This window comes from Anopheles stephensi, chromosome 2 (genome assembly GCF_013141755.1).
Source record: "Anopheles stephensi strain Indian chromosome 2, UCI_ANSTEP_V1.0, whole genome shotgun sequence".
NCBI classification, from domain to species: domain Eukaryota; kingdom Metazoa; phylum Arthropoda; class Insecta; order Diptera; family Culicidae; genus Anopheles; species Anopheles stephensi.
The window spans coordinates 5,737,300-5,761,305 of NC_050202.1; the positions used below are offsets into that span (position 1 = coordinate 5,737,300).

Sequence of the window (24,006 nt, forward strand, 5' to 3'; positions counted from 1 at the left end):
GTTTTTCTAGTGAAGAAAACACAGCAACGGTAAACTGCACCGAGCAGAATAAATGGATTCGATAGGGACAATCCTCCAGCTTTTTTGTTTCATGCCACGGGATCAGCATTTCTTGCATTTTCCAACACCGTGCCCAACGTGTTGGATTCGCACCCAGTTTCCAAGAAGAAGGTACACTGCACGTTAGCAGCTCTGGGCAACCCTTGGCAAAAGACAAAGTGCACATGTAAATATCTTCCGAAATCAGAAGACAATCCACTGCGCTCACAGGCCAGATGGCAGATAGTGTGGTGTCTTCGGTGGTGAGAAAATGCCACTGTACCATATCTCTGTGTGTGTGTGCGTGTTTTTGGGGCCAATTTCAACAGCAGCAATAGTGCTCTCGGTATGGATTAAGAGACATGCCGATATTGCCAATGGTGGAGTGCGATTCCGGAGCGTCTTAAAGGATTCACTGGCATCCTTTAAACATACCACCGGACGACCTCCACCGATTGCTCTTTCGGATACGCTTTGTGGCCTTGTTAAGGATTGTAAGCAAACAGTGAGCACAAAAATAATGATGCTACTACGCCCGGAATACACCGTACCGTCGTAAATAGCTGCTTCTCTTCGGTCAAGTGCACGACTCAGACTCAGGTTCGAGCCGGGCATGGCAGTAGTTTAGAATTGGGCGCAACCCCTTACCATTAGGATGGTCAACATTTTCTATATTGCAAAATAAAATTTAAAGAAAAGATAGATGCTTAAGCTGCAAAAGACTCTTTCTCCACACGGTTTCTTGAAATTTTAAAACCACCATAAAACTAATAATATTAACCCCGAATATCGAGCCCGAGTGTGACACCCAAACCACTCCAGCCATCCGCCTGCATGATGCACTATTTATGAAGAGCTTCAATACACAACACAAACCACGAACAAAAGCTCCGGGCACTCACGGCACAAGAAATTGAATCATATCCTCCGGCCATCCCGATCTTATGGATCATCCCTTGTTCGTTTCATTTTTGGAGGATACGGTGCACCCGTTAGCTAGTGGGCAAACGGGTGTAATGTGAGTCTGGCCGGTCTGGCGTGTTTCCTTTCCTTCGCTTGCAAAATGTATGTCGATACACTGCACAGTGGTCCAGACAGAGTCCATTGATGGTCTATTGAATTGTAGTTTAAATTTAATGATTTTCAACAGATTTTATGATAATGCTCTTAGTATATTGTTATTCTATCGGATGGTGCCACTGTACCTAATTGTTGTGGGTAATATTTTATTGGATTTTCAGACAACGGTGCTTGACCGTAAGCTAGTTTTGGAGCACTTCTACTGCAAGCCAATTCCATAAAGCTATTGTTGATTACAATATCAGTTGAATTTTTTAAAGTACAAAAAGCTTTTTAGTAATCTCTAGATGACATTTGATACATTCAAAGAAACTATAAATATGTCTTTTAGTTTTCTGAATAGTGCATTTTCATAATTATTTTCTTAAAAATCACAAGCCATACATAATCATAATAATCATAATAATCTCCTCTCCTTAATATTTCACATGGAGCAATTTATTCTTCTTCCTTGGCACTACAACCTCGAGAGGTCTCGGTCTGCCATTGCTGGCTTTCGGTGTCTTAATGTTGCCCGTAGCAAAGTAGTCAGCCCTACGTACGGGGAGGCGGTCTGGATGGGATTTGAACTCCGGCCCTGCCGTGTGAAGACTGGCGCCACTGTCTCCTCGGCCACCGGACCGCCCCAAGTCGAGCGCAAGAGCGATTTATAGTCAATTCGAAATAGCCTCTCTCGGCATCAATAACTGCCTCAATCTGACTCCGGAGCCTAAGGCAAGTCCTGACAATCGTCTCCCTTGGACTTGGCATTGCTGGACGATCTATTGGTATTGGCTTTCAACTGATCCTCTAACAAAAACAATCCAAGAGGAGTTCAGATCTGGAGAGTTAGGAGGCCACAAAAGTCAACTAAGCATTATAAACAGAACTGTAACTGTCAAATTTGACTTGACCACCCTGTGTTCTAGCTGTTTGCGATGATGTCTTTCATAAACCTTAGCAAATCCTAGAAATGCCTAAAAAACGGATGTGATACCGTTTTATGCTTTCCTAAATCAAAATTAAGCCAAACCTTTAACATTTAAACCCATCTACTAACAGAGTTTCTATAAATAAGCTTCCTCTGCAAATTCTAATGTCCGCCATATGTACCATAGTGCAACACGGGTCCCATAGTGGAAAGCGGACAACGAGATAACGAACAAAGCAAGATAGTATTAGGTGGTAGCCGGTTGCTAGTGGTAGTAGCATCAACCGGGGGCGCCGGCTCTTCTTGCGGTCCGGTGTCGGTGCGGTTTTGTCAATAAAATTTATCATCCACTGTAAAAATGACTTTTCTTCGCGTGGTTTCGGTTGTAAGCATGAAATTTCCTTTCCTTTCTTGGTTCTCTTTTTCTGGTTGTTGTTATTTTTCTGCACGCACGTGAGGGACCCATCGGGCATCTCGTAGCAAAACCCCGTTTTACGAGCACCGCCCCGTGCTTCGGCTGCGGGAAGGCTTTTATTGTTTTCTCGTAATTTTTATGCGTTTCTAGATAATTTCGCACATCATGGAAGCTGCGTTCGCCACACGGTCAATAATTGATGCATTCGGTTTTTGGGTGGGTTCCTTTTTTCGGGGAGCAGAGCGCTCATCATCATCATCATCGTCATCACTGTGCATAGTAAAGAGAGTTGTAGTCCCTTCAGTTTCTTACGCCAGTGCCCTCGCAAATGAGTTTCCCATTTTCCTGGATTTATCCGCTCTGTTTCCTCCTCTGTTACCTGGGTTGTGCCATAAACCAAGGGGGCTACTGCCGCGGTCACGATCGAGAGTATCGGAGCCTGGACACACAGGTACACAACACAAACGTAAAACGCGCGGTTGTGAAAATCGTTTTCGTGACCGGAGTACTACTGTGCAGGTGCGGCCATTGCGGAAAAAGCATCCACCATCACCGGCGAATACGTTATTGTAAAGTATCGTTTACGAGCGAGTCTGAACCCTGGTGCCGGTTTGTTTTACTCGAGTCACGAGGCAACCCGATTTGCATTTTCGAGCGTGGTGGACGTCCATTCCGCGCTTTCACTGTGTCTATTTCGTTCCTCCCACATCAACCACACATCGAAATGCATAAATGTTGAAATATGTACAGAGCAGCCAAAAGAAAAGGATTCTCCATCCCCACCCTTGTCAAACCAACAAAAAAAAAAACCCCCCGGTGACAATTTATTTCGATCACGTAATGCACATAAACTCAATGTTGCATTGCAACGGGGCTCGTGGCCGATTGGACAAGCAAGAAGCCGACCCTACCCCGTTGAAAAGCTGGAAGGAAGCTGCATCTTCCCGAAGCGGTCGCTTCCGGGAAGACAGTTTCCGCCGAAAAAATAAAGCGTTATAACACATGCATCATTCAGTGTTTTCAATTTCACGATCTGTCAGCGGCATGCGGGCATTTGTTTCCGCGAACAATATTTTTGCGTAATTGAAAACAAAAACGACTGTTACGATTTGAATTGCTCGGCAAAACCTGTCCGCAATTGTGGTTCGCAATTGATTGAGTGATGTGATTGATTCGTGTTGGCGATGGACAGTTGGTGCGTGGTTTTGGATAACTCCCTCGTCAATGATTGTTGGCTTGCAGCTACTAAATACATTAAGCTGCCGGGTTAGCTGATATCTATCAAAAGTCTTGTTATTGATTTTCTGCTAACAACTTCGTAACATTTCCCTGTAGAGGACAACATTTTCAAAACTAATCATCAGGATAAAGTTTGTCGAACGAGAAACCATGGTGTCGCCTCTCACTCAACCACACCAAAATCCGATCACCCAGTCACCCAGTCCTACTGAGCACACTCTATCAACGAGAACGATTCTATTTTTCATGAACTTTAATTAAATCAATGAATCCTCTAGCTGCAAAAAAAACCTCCAACCAACTCCCTAACGATGAACATACACGGTCTTCGGCCAGCTTACACCTACCTGCAGCAAGCTATCAGATAGCGATTGCATCAGCAAACCACTCGGACTCATCTAAACAATCCGAAAACATTGACCTGGGGACCGCTGTTGTCGAATCGAAAAACGGTTTGCTGCAAGATTTATGCAGTCCCCGAACGCGGGAACGGGAATCTCCCGATGTCCGCGTGGTGAGCCACGGTCAACAGTACGAACGGTGGACGGGTAATAAATTCAGCTCGCAGGCCGAAGAAAAGCCGGAAGTCTGTACGGTGTCTCCGATGTATCAACCCACTAGCGCTCACCTAAAAAATGCGCATTTTCCAAGCGCGCGATCCTGCGCCGGTAAATAAATGTAACAAGAGAACTGCAAAGGATGCGCGGATTGGAGATTGGAGTGGGAAGGTACGAGGGGTGCAAAAAATTTGCAATTCAATACCAATCCACCTTTATCCCGGCCCCCGAAATGGACGACAGGGGTCCCGTCGGGACAGGGGTTTGGGACCATATCAACACATCACAGGGAAGCAGGCAAGGGTTGTTGATTCGCGACGCTCCCGAGGGAAATCGGCGGCACTCTGAGCCGTGTCCGGACATCGCACCGGAAGCGGAGCTACGATTCGTTACGTTCAGTTGGACGCTGGTCACTAGCATCCGCCGGGCCATCGTTCCTAGGTGCTAACTCACATTTTTTGTTCGCTCTCTCGCATGTAGTCTCTTCTGATGATGTATTCTCCATGCTTTTGTGCACAATTTAATGGCGAGAAATGAGCCGAAGTACTTTCTGTTTGTATTTCTAAAGTGATGCACGATTTGACGTCCCTGGTTAGTAGGCGCTGAAGTATTCAATAGGCTAGGATAAATGTTTCACAAACTCGGCCTGCTTCGGAAGTCCGAGCTCCTTCGTCTACCAATCCATTTCAGGTTTTACACAATCAATCGGTCATCGATGGCGAAGAGCGATGAGAAACAAGCTAGATAAAAAGAGAGAAAATTACGCGAGGAACGAGAGTATTGAAGGAGAAATGAGAGAGAAAAGAGAGAGAAATGAGAGAGAAACAAGAAAGAAATGAGAAGAAATCGAGTCACAAATGAGAGAGAACCATGAAAAATGAGAGTGGCTTGAGAACGAAATGATAAAGAATTGAGAAAAAATGAGAGAGAAATGAGAGAGAATTGAGAGAGAAATGAAAGAAAGCTGAAAGAGAGATAAAAGAAAATTGAGCAAGGAATGCGAAAGAGTCGATAAATAAAAATGAGAGAATCGAGAGAAAACTGAGCGAATCAGGAGAGACTCCATAGAGAACTGAGAGAAAATTGAAAGAGATATGAGAGAGAATCGAGAGATAAATGAGCAAGAATCGAGAGAGAGATGAGAGAAAAACCAGAGAGAAATCAGAGATGATTGAGTGTGAAATGAGAGGGAATTAAGAGAGAAATAAGAGAAAATTGAGAGAGAAATGGAAGAAAATTTAGAGGGAAATCTTTCTTAATTTGCTCTCATTTCTCTCTCATTTCTCTTTCACTTCTCCTTCATTTCTCTCTCAATTTTCTTTCATTTCTCACTCGATTTGCTCCCATTTCTTTCTCATTCCTCCTTCATTTCTCTCTCGATTCTCTCTCATTGCTCTGTCATTTTTCTTTCAATTCTCACTCATTTTTCTTTCATTTTTCTCCCATTTCTCTGCTAGGATTTCTCTTATTTTCCTCTCTCATTTCTCTATAGATTATCCCTGATTTCTCACTCATTTCTGACTCGATTCTCTTTCATTTCTCGGTCGATACCCTCTTATTTTTTCCCCAAATCTCACTCATTTATTTCTCTATTCTCTCTCATTCTTCTCTAAATTTGCTTTTTTTTCAATCTCGATTCTCTCTCAATTGGCTCTCTCTCTCACAGCTTCAGAAGGGACTTCTACACTCTATTGTCTTCTCACAAAAACAAACTACTGATGGTTCTTGTCTCATAGTAATTTCCAGTACGTTAGAGTTTTGTATGTATGTCAGATGTTCGTATGTATGTATGACTTAAATAGCTTACTGTTGAGTTCTATGGTCCTAGTTCTACCCATCCACTATTCTAACCCCTGTCTATGTCTACAGCCTATCGAGACATCGAATACTGGATTGTTTGGCGCCTTTCTCATGCTGGATCTGCAGATGAGTGATGGCACAGTACTGCATTGTCATTCCATAAAACTTCTGAAAGATTTCTGTCAATTATAGACTGAACTTATGCCTCATAGATTTATGTAGGTCCTATTACTCTGACAGACTCTATATCACCCTCCCTCACTTAGTAATCCCCTTATCCCCTCCCGGAGATCCCCTTTTATGGCAAAACAAGCAAGCATTCCGTCCAAGTGAATATTCTAAAGCACTCCAGTCCGGTATCTCTGCAACTTTGTGCAGTGAGCTTAATTTTATCTATTTACACCGTGTCAATAAAAAGTTTTCTAAAAATCCACCTCACATGCTTCCAGCGCACAGGCATCGCACATCCCTCATGTTGATCGGTCGGTGTAAGTTTCGCCACAAGAAACAAGCAAACACGAGCAGGATCAGTGTCCATACTGGCCGGGCTGGACACTCTGGGGAAGCGAAAAATGGACCAACTTTCGATTAGAATGATGAGCAAACTTTGTCTGCAAACGCTCACTCACTATCCGATCCGACCACAGGCGAAACAAATTTTCTGCCACACTCATAGACTTCCAGCTCCCGGATCACCACTGGCCATGTCGGTCGTGTCCGGTTTGAGCGTTCCGTTTGCTTTCGGTACAATCTTTTTTTTTATGTATAATTTATTTTATTATTATTACTCCCATTCGCCACTAGGCGATGGCTGGCGGATAGTGTGAGCGATATTGCTTTAACGAAATTTCTCGCTCGCCCGTAGCTGACCCTTTCCCGGAAGAGCTCGTTGGTCGGCACCGCCGGACGTATTGGATGTTGACAGGAAAGTTTCTTCCCATCGCATGGCTCGTTTCAATTTCACAGACAAATAGAGCGTGTAATGTTTTGCGAATGTTGTTTTTGAAGCATCTAATCTCAGGTACAGTTGTAATTAATTAGTTTAAAGTAAAAACCGAAAACTTCTCCGAACCCCGAACATTGGACGAATGCGGCAGCTTATTGTAACGTTATTGCTTACGTATAGCGATAGTGATTCCCTTCAACAAAACTGTTCCTCAAACCAATTTTTCCTGAGAAATGCTTTCTTAGGCCGCTGCCTCGCAAACCTTCCTAAGGGACCCATACCGTGAAGAGGAATTCATTCATCATCATAACGAGCGTAAGAGGCGTTCAATGAGTAGTCCGAAAACTTCTCTCCGAAACCGTCTTGGCGTCGAGTCATGCTAGCACGGGAAAGGCTACCAGCACACCGTTGGGAATTTGCCACTGATCTTCTCATCCCCGGTTCAGTTTGATGCAAAAGGAAGAATTGGGCAAGCATACCACAACCGGTTGCCTTCATGCCACGACGATGAACGATTGTTCCTCCACGTGCGATGCGATGAGTAGCAGCACGGGGCAGCATTCCCGATAGCAGGTTGCACCAAAGAAATGCGAAATAATTCCGATATAGGGGTAGGTAGAGTATCTCTATTCCCACACTCGTTTAACGTCAAAGAGCACTTACGGGTAGGGGGGCCGGGTTTTGCCGGCGCGATTGTGAAGATACCTCGAATTCCCCCAAGAGCTTCCGTTTATCGATGTACTGTAGCGCGTACGTGGCAGGGATTTTAGGGCTTCGAGATGTAGTCAGATGAAAATAAACTCCATGTACTAGCTATGTTCAAAATTTTACTAAAATTAACCTTAGTGGAAAGTATGTTATACCATAATATTATAGCAAACTTACACAACTCTTATAGCAGCTCTCTCAGAATCTCTTTCGTACCATCCCGAATGCCACACAATCGAATACCGAACTGTATCTGGCCAGCCAAATTAACTGTCAGAGTTGATTTCGATGGTAGTCTATCTGCCCGCCAGACCAGACAGAAATGAGTTCAGGGAGAGAAAGAGAGGCTCCGAAACCTGGCAAACCGGTAAAGCTGTTGAGCGCAGTGCACCAGAATCAGTACCTTAAGAAGCACCGAGCTCATAATGTTTTATGATGCGTTCTGGGGTTTTTGTGGGTATGATTTATGTTTCAGCTCATACAGCATGACTACTACTACTTCTACTGCTACCACTACTAGTGGATGTTTAAAGCATTTGGCACTGAGGACACACTGAACCATCTTTAACCTTTGAAGCTTTTACTACAGCAAAACAGCAATTTCATTTTTTGGCTCAAAAACAAATGAAAAGATTTAAAATTGAATCACAACAACGGCTTAAAACCTTCTCTTTGTGACACACACACACACACACACACACGCACACACACACACACACTCACGCATGGCCATACAAAAAAGGAAACAAAAAAAAATTGGCCTCTGGCATTATTGCCCGATGCTGGCTCACGTGCATGTGATTTAATTTTTATTTCTCGTCCGATGCATTCACCACATGGAACGCATGGTTTGTTGCAGCTTTTTGGGGCACCCCCACTGCAACGCGATGCCGCTTATCGATGGCATCATTGACGGGACATCATCAACGATGCGTTGATCTGTGATGAACTGGTCGTGCAGCAGCTGTCAAACCGGTCGATGACAATATGATTTACCCGTCGCTCCGTGTAGAGCAGTTGAGCAGTTGAGGCTTTCCGTTTTTGTTTTTTTGTAACAGCATCTCCATTTTCAACATCCTTTTTTATGTAGGGTAATAAATATTCTTTGCCTTTACCTTAATGGTTATTAAACCAGGTAGCAAAATGTGTAATGCAACGAATCTGTTTTAGACCAACCACCAACCCCCCCCCCCCCAACCAATTGCTATCTATAACGATACGAACAAGTTTCGATTAGCTTTTTCCAGCAGGATTTACGCCTATAGGGTCCTAGAGCGAAACATACACTAAAAAAGTGGTAGAGAGCAAACATTAACGGAGGAGATCTCCCCTATTTTGCCCTTTTCAGAAGGTAGTTCAATAGGCTGTTTTTAATCAAAAATATAGCCAATATCCCAAAGACAACAACAAAAAAAACAACGAACAAGTAAAAGGAAAAAACCTTTGCATCGGTAACCACCAACTCGTTTCATCAGCATTATCAGCATAAGATCAAAGATTGATATTCAACCATGAAGGTAGTAAAGTTGGCAGCAAAAGCGCATCGGAAATGAGGCGATAAGATTCGAAAAGAAAGGAAGTAAACATTCTCAAACCTACTACATAGGTGAGGAGGATCGAATTTTCTCCCAATTCGGAATCCAGTATTCCATTGTATGATTGCAACATTTCATAACGAGATTGCAATATTCCACTATCCATTTGATACGTTTCACCGAGTGATTGAATAATCCACCACCACGGTCAGGCTATTCTATATAAATGAAAAAAAAAACAGAACTCTTCACGATCTTGACATTCTGCAGAAGGGCTGCTGCTCGATACAGCTCACACTCGATACAGCCAATCCAATAGCCCAGATCAATTTTGGTGGACAGATCAAACTTTAAGGGCAGGATTGTCCGGTGTCATACACATGGCAGCTACAAAACAAAATGGAATTCTTGCTTGCCGTTGGAGCCGTTTGGACATATTATACCCCGACATCTGAAGCATCTCATCAGCTAGGAGTTAATAGGTACAGTACCCTTTCTTATGTACAATTTATTTTATAGATATCACCGATTCTTCACACACTTCAGTTTCTTTTTCCTACCCTGTGCCAAACTCACTTAAAATTTTATTAAAAAAGGAACTAAAGTGGAACAATAAAATTCCCAAAACCTTTCACAAAAGCAACCCCAGCGTTCCCCGTTAAAAGTTTAAATTATGCAAATCAATCCAAAACCACAGCGCACGTAAATGAGCAGAGATTTGAGTGGGGCACGAAAGGGGGCCACATTCGCCTCCTCGGCCCAAAGCAGTAGGATAGTTACTCGATTGTGTTCCCGACTGTAAATTAACTAAACCATCGAACATAATATATCCCCCGCACTCGGCCCTAGTTTGACAGCACAACCGAACCGTTACCGAATCACCACCGAATCAACACCGACTGAATCGGTGAAAGAAATGGATGGACCATGTCCGATGGTATGCGGAAGCGGATGGCAAAAATGCAACCCCTAGCGCGACGTTCACAGGGCTGTCCTCGGCGTGCCCCGCATCGTTCAGCAATAGAATCAAACAAAAACCTCCAAAACACACGAGTTGACATACGCGCTCATCTTCTGCCAGGTCTGCCGGGATGCCAACCTTCCCCATTCCTCTCTCTCTCTCTCTCACTCCCGCTCTCTCTCTTCGTCTCGCCCATGGACCACAGTGCCCGACACAATTGCCACGGCTGCACAAAAGGGTACGCCACACCGGACCATCCACCCGTATCGAGGCGGAAAACATAAATATTTCAAGAGCTTATCCCAAAACATAATTACTAACTATGAGTTTTCGAATATGGTTTTCGCCCTGGCAGATCCGCGAGAGGTCTGTGGTGAGGTGCGGTACGATCGGACGGATGGTTGGTTGGTTGAAGTGATACAAGGAATTGACCGCAATCCGGCAGATTCGCTCTTCATTTTAATTATTCGTTATTCTCGATGGCTCGACTCAGACTGCTACTGCTGATGTTCATGACCACCGACCACCACCACCACCGTCAACATCATCATCACCATTCTGAACCTGAAACTTCGCTTGTTTCGCCTGTTTGAGAGATTACGCTACACGTTCAACCTCCGCTAACGGGGTGGGTCCGCTGCGCTGCCACCCATCGGGAAAGGAAGTTCGTTTTCGGGTTGGGTCTGTCCAGTGAACTATTGGCCGGGTGGCCTGAACAGCGGGTTTCGATCGATACGCCAAAATTTGCATCTGGTTTAATCACATCTCGATCGTACGGTGGAAAAATAAATTGATACAAACATTGGCAATTACCGGTCGATGTAATTAATTTACAATCGAATGCAATGAAATTATTAGAACGGAACGGATGCGTCGAAAATCGGCCAAACGCTTTGATGGTGTTTTGCACCGATCAATGGACTAACCAAATGGGTTGCGAGCGTTCTCTGTGTTTTTTTTTCTTTCGCTAATCGCTTTCAATTATCTGGGTAAAAATCAGTCAGCAAAGTTCTTTACTAGCGTGAAGTTTTCTATCAAATCTCGTTGAACAGCTAACTAAAAAAACTCTATAAAAAGCCTCAGCCAGGTGATTTACTTGCGAAGAATGCACCACGAAAATGATATCTTGCCACTGCTCGGGCAAGACAGGCTAACGAGACAAAAGTGGTTAAACTATGAGATTAAAACTGAAAATTATTACCGTCGTCCATTGCTACCCGGTAATTCGTCCTTCGAGGTGTCCCGAATTCATCACAAGTGAACACTTCACCACTTCATTTCACCACGAAAACGCCCTCTGTTGGATTTTATAGGAACCACGCGTGCTTATTTCAAACTTACCAGTACAAAAGCGACGTGAAATCCTTTGGAATCGATCACGCACTGACACGGCACCACGGTATATCCTTTACAATGCTTGGAATTTTCTTGTTTTTTTTTTCTCACGATCTATAAATTTTAATTTTTATGTAATTGTGATATCATTTTTAGTTTCGGTAGGTGATAACACTTTAAAAAGAGTTTGCCGCAATTATTCAGATTTATGCTAATCGATAATGTGTAATGCATTTTAACAGACGACGCGTTAGGCACGACATCAAGAAACAAACGACAGACGAGGAAAAGCGAAATGAAATTGAAGATCCTGGTGGACAAATTTGTGTAATAGCTCTAATAGTCTTACAGTGCATAGAAAATATCTTTCTCGTTATACTTTCAACAATACTAGGATTTTTTAGAAGCCCTGAATGTAGTGCAACCATCTGGGCCCATTTCATTCATTCTCGGTAAGCCCGATTGATACTATTCAGACCGCACTTTGTTCATTAAGGAACGCACTTTTTTTATAATATATGAACATGTTTGATGTTGACTTCTGATTTATAACTAAGCTCTGTCAATCGGAAAACAAATAAATCTTATCAAAAAAAATCGATCGATGAACCTCGCTTTTCTCAAGCCTCAAGCCATGGTCTGCACCTCTGACGTACAGCTGTAAAACGCCACGTACAACAATCTTCCCCTGGCTTGTATGATGAATTGTATGACAATATATGAAATTATATTACTGAAACTTCTTTAAAAATCTATTTCAAACATAATGACATACATATTATGCGCCTCAATCCATAAATTCTTCCAAAATTACCATTACTTTTCCACACAACACCAACCCGAACATCCTAATGTCATTCCGCTTCGGCTCGATTTGTCGTCGGAGAGTGACCTTTTGATTTACGATTTGTATGTACTTTTCTGCTTGTAATCATCGTTCTTTGGCTTTACACTGTAACAAAACATGTTAAACTACCGTTTAAACATAAAACACTCCGGCTTGCATTTATTTCTCAAAAACTATAGCGTTTTAAACATCATCGTCTATAGTCAGCGTCATGTGCTTCCACACTTGCGTCGTGATATTCATCCTTCATAGAAATATCCGTGACCCAATGTATATTGTTTATGGTAGTTTAACATTTTATCTATGCGATGCAATCGTCATTGAGCAGCGTACAGAGCAAATAAGTTGATAAATTAGCTAAAAAGCGGAACAGTATTTTTGCATCCCTCCTTGACAGCCACATCAAAATTTGACGTAAGCTCGCGTGGTCGTGTTCTTTCGAGACGCAACATTCGAGTGAGCCCGTAGCATAACCGAGCATCAACATACAGCATAAACGCAAAGGTAAACACGAGTGTGTCAGTGTGTGAGTGACAGCATATCCAAAGAAGCGCGAAAGTAAGACGATGGCCGATACCGCAGCAACCGAAGTACCGACTGCAGCAGCAGCTGCCCCAGCAACCGTGGCCAAGTCGCCGAAGAAGCCCAAGGCGGCAGGCCCCAAGAAGCCGAAGCAGCCGGCGGCCCATCCTCCGGTGAACGAGATGGTGCTGGCCGCTGTGAAGGCACTGAACGAGCGCAACGGATCGTCGCTGCAGGCGATCAAGAAGTACGTGGCGGCCAACTACAAGGCCGACGTGACGAAGCTGGCCACCTTCTTCAAGAAGGCGCTGAAGAGTGGCGTCGCCAGCGGCAAGCTGGTCCAGACGAAGGGCACCGGAGCGTCGGGCTCGTTCAAGCTGTCGGCCGCCGCCAAGAAGCCCGTGGTAGAGAAGAAGAAGAAGGCAGCGGCACCGAAGAAGTCTGCGTCCGCCGGGGAAAAGAAGAAGAAGACCGCGGCCAAGAAACCGGCCGGTGAGAAGAAGGCAGCCGCCAAGAAGACCACCAAGAAGGCAGAGGGTGCCGTAGCCAAGAAGCCAAAGACGGCCGCTGCCAAGAAGCCCAAGGCCGCCGACGGTGCGAAGAAGGCCGCCAAGAAGCCAGCAGCAGCACCCAAGCAGAAGGCTACGAAGCCAACGAAGGCCGCAGCCGCCAAGCCGAAGGCACCGAAGCCAAAGAAGGCCGCAGCTCCCGCTAAGAAGGCCGCTGTCCCGAAGAAAGCCGCCGCACCGAAGAAGGCAGCCGCCCCGAAGAAAGCCGCGGCCAAGAAGTAAAGGGCTACTACTACATCGTGACGCTGTTCCGGGCGCTCTCTAGTCCTGCAGTTCCATCGTTCATGCAACAGTCCTTTTCAGGACTACCAAACGATTCAGAAAAGATATTGGTTTTCAATTTCCTTCTACCTATATAATAAGGCAGATGAATCGAGTCACAAGTCTCGATCATATGTCATGATCTATCTCTCAGGTCGTATTGCAGATTGCGCAACTATTCTATGTAGAATTCTGAGGAATGAAAGCATTCTTCACCCATTTTGGCCTCCTTGACATCATATTTGCCCAGAGGGAGAAGCTCATCTTGAGATTAATTTACCTAGATTGGCAGGTCTAGAACTCAAGATAGAACTGTATCAGATACCCGGGATACCCAGACTCCCCAAGTACACCCAGAGTTCAATGATGGTTTTGAAATGTTGCTAGCCAGGCTTGCTGGGCTTGGGAAGCCGTCAATGCGTACCGTTCACGAGTCATCTAAGAACTCCAAGTACTGAGTCATCGATCTTAGAGATTCTGATGGAGAACCATTGGGAACCGTCTACAAGACATTCCAGACTTTGGCATACCGTGGCATAGGCATAATTTGTTTACATCGGATATCAGGATTCGGTCTATGACCAGAATCCTTAGCAAACGATGACCTCACTGCACACCGCTACAGGGTAACAAGCTTGACTTACGCACACTATGTTCTTGCACGGGTAAAAGAATTACTTGTTTGGAAAAGCCTGACTCATACCACTGGCATGATCGTATTTTACCTGTAATCGAGCATAACTACCTGTACACTACAGGTCTCAGCATGTAACGAATATGTGGTATCATACAACATGCTATCTATTTTGTAAGGGTAACCTACAGCGAAACCTTACCCACGAGGAAGATGCAGTTCCTCTTAGTTCGAGAGGAAGATGCTCAGAAGAATTTTTGGCCCCGTATGTGTGGAAGGACAACGGAGAAGCCGCTACAATGACGGGCCGTACGTACTGTACGATTATCTCACCATCGTGCAGCGAATTAGACCCGCCTGGCTCCGGTGGACTGGCCACGTCATGAAAATGACACCTGACGACCCTGTCCGTAAAGTCCTTCTAGGCCGGCCACACGGACAGAGGAGGCGTGGTAGTTTCAAACTGATGTGGAGTGATGGGGTTAATGCATCAGCCAGATAGGTCGGGATAATTGATTGACAGACTAAGGCGCTGAACCGTGAGCGGTATCGAGGATTGTTGCAACAGGCCAAGAACGCGAAGCGGTTGTAGCGCCGGATAAGTAACAGCTCAGTTAGCTCGTGATTAATTCTAGTTCTCCTTTTGATTTACGATTTGTATGTACTTTTCTGCTTGTAATCATCGTTATTTGGCTTTACACTGTAACAAAACATGTTAAACTACCGTTTAAACATAAAACACTCCGGCTTGCATTTATTTCTCAAAAACTATAGCGTTTTAAACATCATCGTCTATCGTCATTTTTTTTCGTTTATTTATAGAGGCTTTGGGTCTTTGAGACTTCATTCGCCTCTTTCCTGTCTATTGTTACATATGTGTGGTAAAAACTATGGCTTAACTATTGCTTAACTATTATTCTTTATGTAATATGGAAACTATTGTGCTATAAATTTATAGTTCGCGGTACAGGTTGCTGATGTGTAAAAATCGGATGAGGCGGTTCTGCTGTTGCTTGTCGGGAGACAGTATGATGGCTAGGTCGGTATCTAGTTGGCAGGTGGTTCGGTGTGTAGTGTATCCATGGCAATCGGTAAGAATGTGGCGGACGGTAATGTCGACGCCACAAGAGCTGCAAAATGAAGGGCTGGATCTGTCGAGAAGGTAGGAGTGGGTCAGGCGTGTGTGACCAATGCGAAGCTGGGAAAGGACTCGTTGGATGTGGCTGGAAACGGGATCGTCCCAGGGTGCGGTGTTGTGCTTGATGGAGCGGAGTTTTGTGGAGAGGTCTAGGTTGAGCCAGGTAGTGTTCCAGTGTTGAGCGACTATTGCGTTAGTAAAGCGGATGGCGTCACGGCGCGAAAGAGAGCTGTGCGGTTCGGCCGGACGGAGCCGACCTTGGTTGGCAAGACGGTCGGCTTTCTCGTTTCCGTCGATTCCGGAATGACCCGGAATCCAACAGAGGACTATTTCAGGAGATGGAAGGATGTCATCTAGGAGCTGAATGTGTGGGTCTTTTGAGGAACCGTGTTGAAGGGCTGCCAGAACACTAGCGCTGTCGGTGAAGATGACGTTCGGAATGTCGGTCCTAAGTCCTTCATCGGCGGCAAGACGGATGGCTATTGCTTCGGCTGAAAAGATGGAGGTGTGGTTAGGGAGCTTGATGGCGCAATTTTCGAGGCTGGAATGGATCCAACAGCCGGCTGACTCCCGATTGACGGAGCCGTCTGTGTAGATGTGGTGATGGTGCTGGTATTTGGTCCGGATCAGGTGCGTAAAGGTGGTATTGGCGATGTGGTTGCTTTTTCCGGTTCCCCGGAGAGTGTGTTTTAGTTCCCAGTCTATGGCAGGAGTGCTATGGTACCAGGGACGTGTTCCCCGGCGGCTGGATTGGATGATCGGAGGAAGGTGGTGGTTGGTGAGTTGTTGCAGGTCGGAGTTAGCTCTGGTAATCTCCTTCCTTTCTCAAGGATCCGAGCTGCAGCTGCCACGAGTCTGTTGGTGATGATATGCTGAAATGGAAGAAAACCGCTTTCGCAGAGGAGGGAAACAATCGGGCTGGTGACAAAAGCACCAGTGGCGTAGCGGATGGCTGTATGGTAGACGGGTGCTACTCTCTTCTCGAAGGCTGCTCGCTCGCGGGAAACAATCTCGATGCCGTAGAGTAGTTTGGCTAGGAGCCAGGCGTTGATGAGCGGGAGGCCCGAGCTTTGCCGGTTCCAAGCATCCGGAACAAGTTCAGCCGGTTGTTTGCTTCTTGACCCTGTTGGAATGTGGAAGAAAAGAAAGCCTACTGTCGAAGGTTACGCCGAGTACGTCGGCTATCTTTGTGTTGGGTATTGGTGTCCTATTAAAGGTTATTGGTCGTCGTTGACTGCAAGAGCAGTGTTTGCAGATATGGAGGATTTTGGACTTTGTGTGTGATATTTCGTAGCCCGTCCATCTCGACCACTGTCGAACCTTGTCAACCCCTGTTTGTAGGAGTTTACGAGATTTGCAAGCAGTATGAGATGAAGAGGCCAGGATAATATCGTCTGCATAGAGGAATGCTTGGATTTCTGTGGGAAGGGAGCAAAAAAGGGATTCCATACTGATGAGGAAAAGGGTTGGAGAGAGAATGGCCCCTTTGCGGAACACCATTCTCTTGTGTGTAGGAGTTGCATAGTTCGGTTCCTTTTTGTACTCTAAAAGTCCTGTCCGTAAGGAAGATATCAATGAACTTGGTTAAAAGTCCACCAAAGCCCCAACGAGACAGTTGTGTAAGGATGGCATGACGCCAGGTTCGATCAAAGGCTTTGTCAAGGTCTATGATTGCTAGGTCTATGTGGTGGTCTCTACTGGTGGCTTTATCTATTAGATCGGCCAGTAAAGTACGTTTCCGTACCTCTACCCGACTGGAACGCATGCTGGTTATTGCTAAGGAGATTACGGTCTTGTAGTTCCTGTGTTAATCTACGGTTTACCATCCTTTCCAACACCTTAACTATACAGTTAAGGAGCGAGATTGGACGGTAACTATCTATTTCATAAATGGGTTTTTTGGGTTTAGGAATCGGAACTGTTAAACTGCCTTTCCAGTCCGCCGGGATATTCCCGGTAGACCAAATGCTATTGTAAATGTTAAGATCTGTTAGCTTCATTGACCTCTGGGTGTACTTGTGGAGTCTGGGTATCTGATACAGTTCTATCTTGAGTTCTAGACCTGCCAATCCAGGTAAATTAATCTCAAGATGAGCTTCTCCCTCTGGGCAAATATGTCAAGGAGGCCAGATAGCTCAAGCTAACCCGAACCAAAGTGGGAGAAGAATGCTTTCATTCCTCAGAATTCTACATAGAATAGTTGCGCAATCTGCAATACGACCTGAGAGATAGATCATGACATATGATCGAGACTTGTGACTCGATTCATCTGCCTTATTATATGGGTAGAAGGTAGTTGAAAACCAATATCTTTTCTGAATCGTTTGGTAGTCCTGAAAAGGACTGTTGCATGAACGATGGAACTGCAGGACTAGAGAGCGCCCGGAACAGCGTCACGATGTAGTAGTAGCCCTTTACTTCTTGGCTGCGGCTTTCTTCGGGGCGGCTGCCTTCTTCGGTGCGGCGGCTTTCTTCGGGGCAGCGGCCTTCTTGGCGGGAGCTGCTGCCTTCTTTGGCTTCGGTGCCTTCGGCTTGGCGGCTGCGGCCTTGGTTGGCTTCATAGCCTTCTGCTTGGGTGCTGCTGCTGGCTTCTTGGCGGCCTTCTTCGCACCGTCGGCGGCCTTGGGCTTCTTGGCAGCGGCCGTCTTTGGCTTCTTGGCTACGGCACCCTCTGCCTTCTTGGTGGTCTTCTTGGCGGCTGCCTTCTTCTCACCAGCCGGCTTCTTGGCCGCGGTCTTCTTCTTCTTGTCCCCGGCGGACGCAGACTTCTTCGGTGCCGCTGCCTTCTTCTTCTTCTCTACCACGGGCTTCTTGGCGGCGGCCGACAGCTTGAACGAGCCCGACGCTCCGGTACCCTTCGTCTGGACCAGCTTGCCGCTGGCGACGCCACTCTTCAGCGCCTTCTTGAAGAAGGTGGCCAGCTTCGTCACGTCGGCCTTGTAGTTGGCCGCCACGTACTTCTTGATCGCCTGCAGCGACGATCCGTTGCGCTCGTTCAGTGCCTTCACAGCGGCCAGCACCATCTCGTTCACCGGAGGATGGGCCGCCGGCTGCTTCGGCTTCTTGGGGCCTGCCGCCTTGGGCTTCTTCGGCGACTTGGCCACGGTTGCTGGGGCAGCTGCTGCTGCAGTCGGTACTTCGGTTGCTGCGGTATCGGCCATCGTCTTACTTTCGCGCTTCTTTGGCTATGCTGTCACTCACACACTGACACACTCGTGTTTACCTTGGCGTTTATGCTGTATGTTGATGCTCGGTTATGCTACGGGCTCACTCGAATGTTGCGTCTCGAAAGAACACGACCGCGCGAGCTTACGTCAAATTTTGATGTGGCTGTCAAGGAGCGATGCAAAAATACTGTTCCGCTTTTTAGCTAATTTATCTACTTATTTGCTCTGTACGCTGCTCAATGACGATTGCATCGCATAGATAAAATGTTAAACTACCATAAACAATATACATTGGGTCACGGATATTTCTATGAAGGATGAATATCACGACGCAAGTGCGGAAGCACATGACGCTGACGATAGACGATGATGTTTAAAACGCTATAGTTTTTGGGAAATAAATGTAAGTCAGTGTGTTTTATGTTTAAACGGTAGTTTAACATGTTTTGTTACAGTGTAAAGCCAAAGAACGATGAATACAAGCAGAAAAGTACATACAAATCGTAAATCAAAAGGTCACTCTCCGACGACAAATCGAGCCGAAGCGGAATGACATTAGGATGTTCGGGTTGGTGTTGTGTGGAGATATAATGGTATTTTTGGAAGAATTTGTGCATTGTGGCGCATTATATATGTGTCATTATGTTTGAAATAGGTTTTTAAAGAAGTTTCAGTAATATAATTTCATATATTGTCATACAATTCATCATACAAGCCAGGGGAAGATTGTTGTACGTGGCGTTTGACAGCTGTACGTCAGAGGTGCAGACCATGGCTTAGGGCTTGAGAAAAACGCTGTAGGTTGATCGAATGTTTTTCCTACGATATTTTCTTTAATAGTTGTCTTGTTACTCAAGTAAATCATTAGCTTGTTTCTGTTAAAAATAATCCTTAAAAAGTACGTTTCCATAATCTAAAACGAAAATGTTTGATATGTTGAGTGTTCGCACCTTGAATCTCTATGCTTTCCCGTCTTCGTATCAGCTGAAAGAGGAGTATTGTTTTCATACGTATGATATTTTTTGATAAGGTTTTCAACAGAAAATGTGTCATGGAACGAAGACGTTTTGTACGATGAAATAAGGAATCATAATCATATCATTAAGGAAATCTCTAAGCGATATGCTTCATTGATTGTCCTTTTCCATGATACACAGAGAGTTTTATTTCATTAAAATTACCGGCAGGATGTCGATTGGTTTTCTTTGAAATGATCCCATGAATTGAATTTAAATGCACTGGATTATAGCTAAATTTATAAAATAGCTTTTCAGTATTTAAAGAAAAATCCTCGAATGAGCTAAAAAACATTCAACAAGAACATTACAAAACAAGTCCCATCGGAAGCAATCATCAGTGCATAGGACACAGCTTTTCCACTGGTAAGTTTAAAAAAAGCTCCTAGTTCTCATCGAATCCGGCAGAGCGCGCTGGTTGAATTAATTGATTGATATTTGTGAGACGAAGGATGAAATATTTCATAATGCTATCTGCAGTAATTCATGCTTCTCGGTTTACGATACATCCCTTTTGATTGAGGTTATCATGCAATATTTCAAAAATGACTGTTACATACATACATACATACATAAAGTATTCCTTTGTTTATGAAACTAATTTATTTATGAATCTACTATGCTCCTCTACCACTCATTCTTGATGGACAGTGATAGAGCTTTTCTTGATAGTGATAGAGCCTGCTTCGGAAGTAAAATACCAGTATCCGGCGTCGATTTCAAGATGGATTTCTGTTGACTTTATACAATCGTAACTTCGGATAGTTCAGGGAAATCGTGCCTACTACGGGCTCCTAAGATCAAGACGACTCCTACAACGCACGAAATACGCCATGTGGAGGGCGTGTGGAGGGCGCACGAGCAGGGCGTGTGGAGAACTAGAATTAATCACGAGCTAACTGAGCTGTTACTTATCCGGCGCTACAACCGCTTCGCGTTCTTGGTCTGCTGCAACAATCCTCGATACCGCTCACGGTTCAGCGCCTTAGTCTGTCAATCAATTATCCCGACCTATTTGGCTTATGCATAAGCCCCATCACTCCATATCAGCTTGAAACTACCACGCCTCCTCTGTCCGTGTGGCCGGCCTAGAAGGACTTTACGGACAGGGTCGTCAGGTGTCATTTTCATGACGTGGCCAGTCCACCGGAGCCAGGCGAGTCTAATTCGCTGCACGATGGTGAGATAATCGTACAGGACGTACGGCCCGTCATTGTAGCGGCTTCTCCATTGTCCTTCCACATATACGGGGCCAAAAATTCTTCTGAGCATCTTCCTCTCGAACTAAGAGGAACTGGAACTCTTCCTCGTGGGTGGGTTACCCTTACAAAATAGATAGCATGTTGTATGATACCTCATATTCGTTACATGCTGAGACCTGTAGTGTACAGGTAGTTATGCTCGATTATAGGTAAAATACGATCATGCCAGTGGAATGAGCCAGGCTTTGCCAAACAAGTAATTCTTTTACCCGTGCAAGAACATAGTGTTCGTAAGTCAAGCTTGTTACCCTGTAGCGGTGTGCAGTGAGGTCATCGTTTGCTAAGGATTCTGGTCACAGACCTAATCCTGATATCCGATGTAAACAAATTATGCCTATGCCACCGGTATGCCAAATCGTATCTGGAATGTCTTGTAGACGTTTCCCAATGGTTCTTCATCAGAATCTCTAAGATCGATGACTCAGTACTTGGAGTTCTAGAAGACTCATGAACGGTACTCATTGACGGCTTCGCAAGCCCAGTAAGTCTGGCTAGCAACATTTCAAAACCATCATTGAACTCTGGGTGTACTTGGGGAGTCTGGGTATCCCGGGTATCTGATACAGTTCTATCTTGAGTTCTAGACCTGCCAATCCAGGTAAATTAATCTCAAGATGAGCTTCTCCCTCTGGGCAAATATGATGTCAAGGAGGCCAGATAGCTCAAGCTAATCCGAACCAAAATGGGTGAAGAATGCTTTCATTCCTCAGAATTCTACATAGAATAGTTGCGCAATCTGCAATACGACCTGAGAGATAGATCATGACATATGATCGAGACTTGTGACTCGATTCATCTGCCTTATTATATAGGTAGAAGGAAATTGAAAACCAATATCTTTTCTGAATCGTTTGGTAGTCCTGAAAAGGACTGTTGCATGAACGATGGAACTGCAGGACTAGAGCGCCCGGAACAGCGTCACGATGTAGTAGTAGCCCTTTACTTCTTGGCCGCGGCTTTCTTCGGGGCGGCTGCCTTCTTCGGTGCGGCGGCTTTCTTCGGGACAGCGGCCTTCTTAGCGGGAGCTGCGGCCTTCTTTGGCTTCGGTGCCTTCGGCTTGGCGGCTGCGGCCTTGGTTGGCTTCGTAGCCTTCTGCTTGGGTGCTGCTGCTGGCTTCTTGGCGGCCTTCTTCGCACCGTCGGCGGCCTTGGGCTTCTTGGCAGCGGCCGTCTTTGGCTTCTTGGCTACGGCACCCTCTGCCTTCTTGGTGGTCTTCTTGGCGGCTGCCTTCTTCTCACCGGCCGGTTTCTTGGCCGCGGTCTTCTTCTTCTTTTCCCCGGCGGACGCAGACTTCTTCGGTGCCGCTGCCTTCTTCTTCTTCTCTACCACGGGCTTCTTGGCGGCGGCCGACAGCTTGAACGAGCCCGACGCTCCGGTGCCCTTCGTCTGGACCAGCTTGCCGCTGGCGACGCCACTCTTCAGCGCCTTCTTGAAGAAGGTGGCCAGCTTCGTCACGTCGGCCTTGTAGTTGGCCGCCACGTACTTCTTGATCGCCTGCAGCGACGATCCGTTGCGCTCGTTCAGTGCCTTCACAGCGGCCAGCACCATCTCGTTCACCGGAGGATGGGCCGCCGGCTGCTTCGGCTTCTTGGGGCCTGCCGCCTTGGGCTTCTTCGGCGACTTGGCCACGGTTGCTGGGGCAGCTGCTGCTGCAGTCGGTACTTCGGGTGCTGCGGTATCGGCCATCGTCTTACGATTCGCGCTTCTTTGGCTATGCTGTCACTCACACACTGACACACTCGTGTTTACCTTTGCGTTTATGCTGTATGTTGATGCTCGGTTATGCTACAGGCTGCCTCGAATGTTGCGTCTCGAAAGAACACGACCACGCGAGCTTACGTCAAATTTTGATGTGGCTGTCAAGGAGGGATGCAAAAATACTGTTCCGCTTTTTAGCTAATTTATCTACTTATTTGCTCTGTACGCTGCTCAATGACGATTGCATCGCATAGATAAAATGTTAAACTACCATAAACAATATACATTGGGTCACGGATATTTCTATGAAGGTTGAATATCACGACGCAAGTGTGGAAGCACATGACGCTGACGATAGACGATGATGTTTAAAACGCTATAGTTTTTGAGAAATAAATGCAAGCCGGAGTGTTTTATGTTTAAACGGTAGTTTAACATGTTTTGTTACAGTGTAAAGCCAAAGAACGATGATTACAAGCAGAAAAGTACATACAAATCGTAAATCAAAAGGTCACTCTCCGGCGACAAATCGAGCCGAAGCGGAATGACATTAGGATGTTCGGGTTGGTGTTGTGTTATGAAGTAATGGTATTTTTGGAAGAATTTATGGATTGAGACGCATTATATGTGTGTCATTATGTTTGAAACAGGTTTTTAAAGAAGTTTCAGTAATATAATTTCATATATAGTCATACAATTCATCATACAAGCCAGGGGAAGATTGTTGTACGTGGCGTTTGACAGCTGTACGTCAGAGGTGCAGACCATGGCTTAGGGCTCGAGAAAAACGCTGTAGGTCGATCGAATGTTTGTTCATACGATATTTACTTTAATAGTTGTTTTGTTACTCAAGTAAATCATAAGATTATTTCTGTTAAAAATAATCCTTAAAAAGTACGTTTCCATAATCTAAAACGAAAGTGTTTGATATGTTGAATGTTCGCACCTTGAATCTCTCTATGCGTTTTCGTCTTCGTATCAGTTGAAAGAGGAGTATTGTTTTCATATGTATAATATATTTTGATGCCGCGATATTCACTTTAATAGTTTTCTTGTTACTCAAGTAAATCATTAGCTTGTTTCAATTAAAAATAATCCTCAAAAAGTATCTTTCAATAGTCTAAAACGAAAATACGTTGAAATGATACGTTGAGTGTTCGCACCTTGAATCTCTCTATGCATTCCCGTCTTCGTATCAGCTGAAAGAGGAGTATTGTTTTCATATGTATGATATTTTTTGATAAGGTTTTCAACAGAAAATGTGTCATGGAACGAAGACGTTTTGTACGATAAAATAAGGAATCATAATCATATCATTAAGGAAATCTCTAAGCGATATGCTTCATTGATTGTCCTTTTCCATGATA

The 24,006-nt window shown here is 45.1% G+C and overlaps 3 protein-coding genes across 3 annotated transcripts; 1 reads left to right on the plus strand and 2 right to left on the minus strand.

Moving 5' to 3' along the window:
* Positions 1-12,876: 12,876 nt before the first annotated feature.
* Positions 12,877-15,126, plus strand: LOC118508227 (histone H1-like). Its single transcript, XM_036047833.1, has one exon. The coding sequence runs from the start codon at positions 12,939-12,941 to the stop codon at positions 13,683-13,685; it is 747 nt and encodes a 248-aa protein (XP_035903726.1). The 5' UTR covers positions 12,877-12,938; the 3' UTR covers positions 13,686-15,126.
* Positions 15,127-17,827: 2,701 nt separating this feature from the next.
* Positions 17,828-18,746, minus strand: LOC118508233 (histone H1B-like). Its single transcript, XM_036047838.1, has one exon. It carries the CDS (start codon positions 18,655-18,657, stop codon positions 17,911-17,913), a length of 747 nt encoding a protein of 248 aa, XP_035903731.1. The 5' UTR covers positions 18,658-18,746; the 3' UTR covers positions 17,828-17,910.
* A 1,650-nt stretch (positions 18,747-20,396) lies between these two features.
* On the minus strand, positions 20,397-22,715 carry LOC118508228 (histone H1-like). Its single transcript, XM_036047834.1, has one exon. It carries the CDS (start codon positions 22,625-22,627, stop codon positions 21,881-21,883), a length of 747 nt encoding a protein of 248 aa, XP_035903727.1. The 5' UTR covers positions 22,628-22,715; the 3' UTR covers positions 20,397-21,880.
* Positions 22,716-24,006: the final 1,291 nt, after the last annotated feature.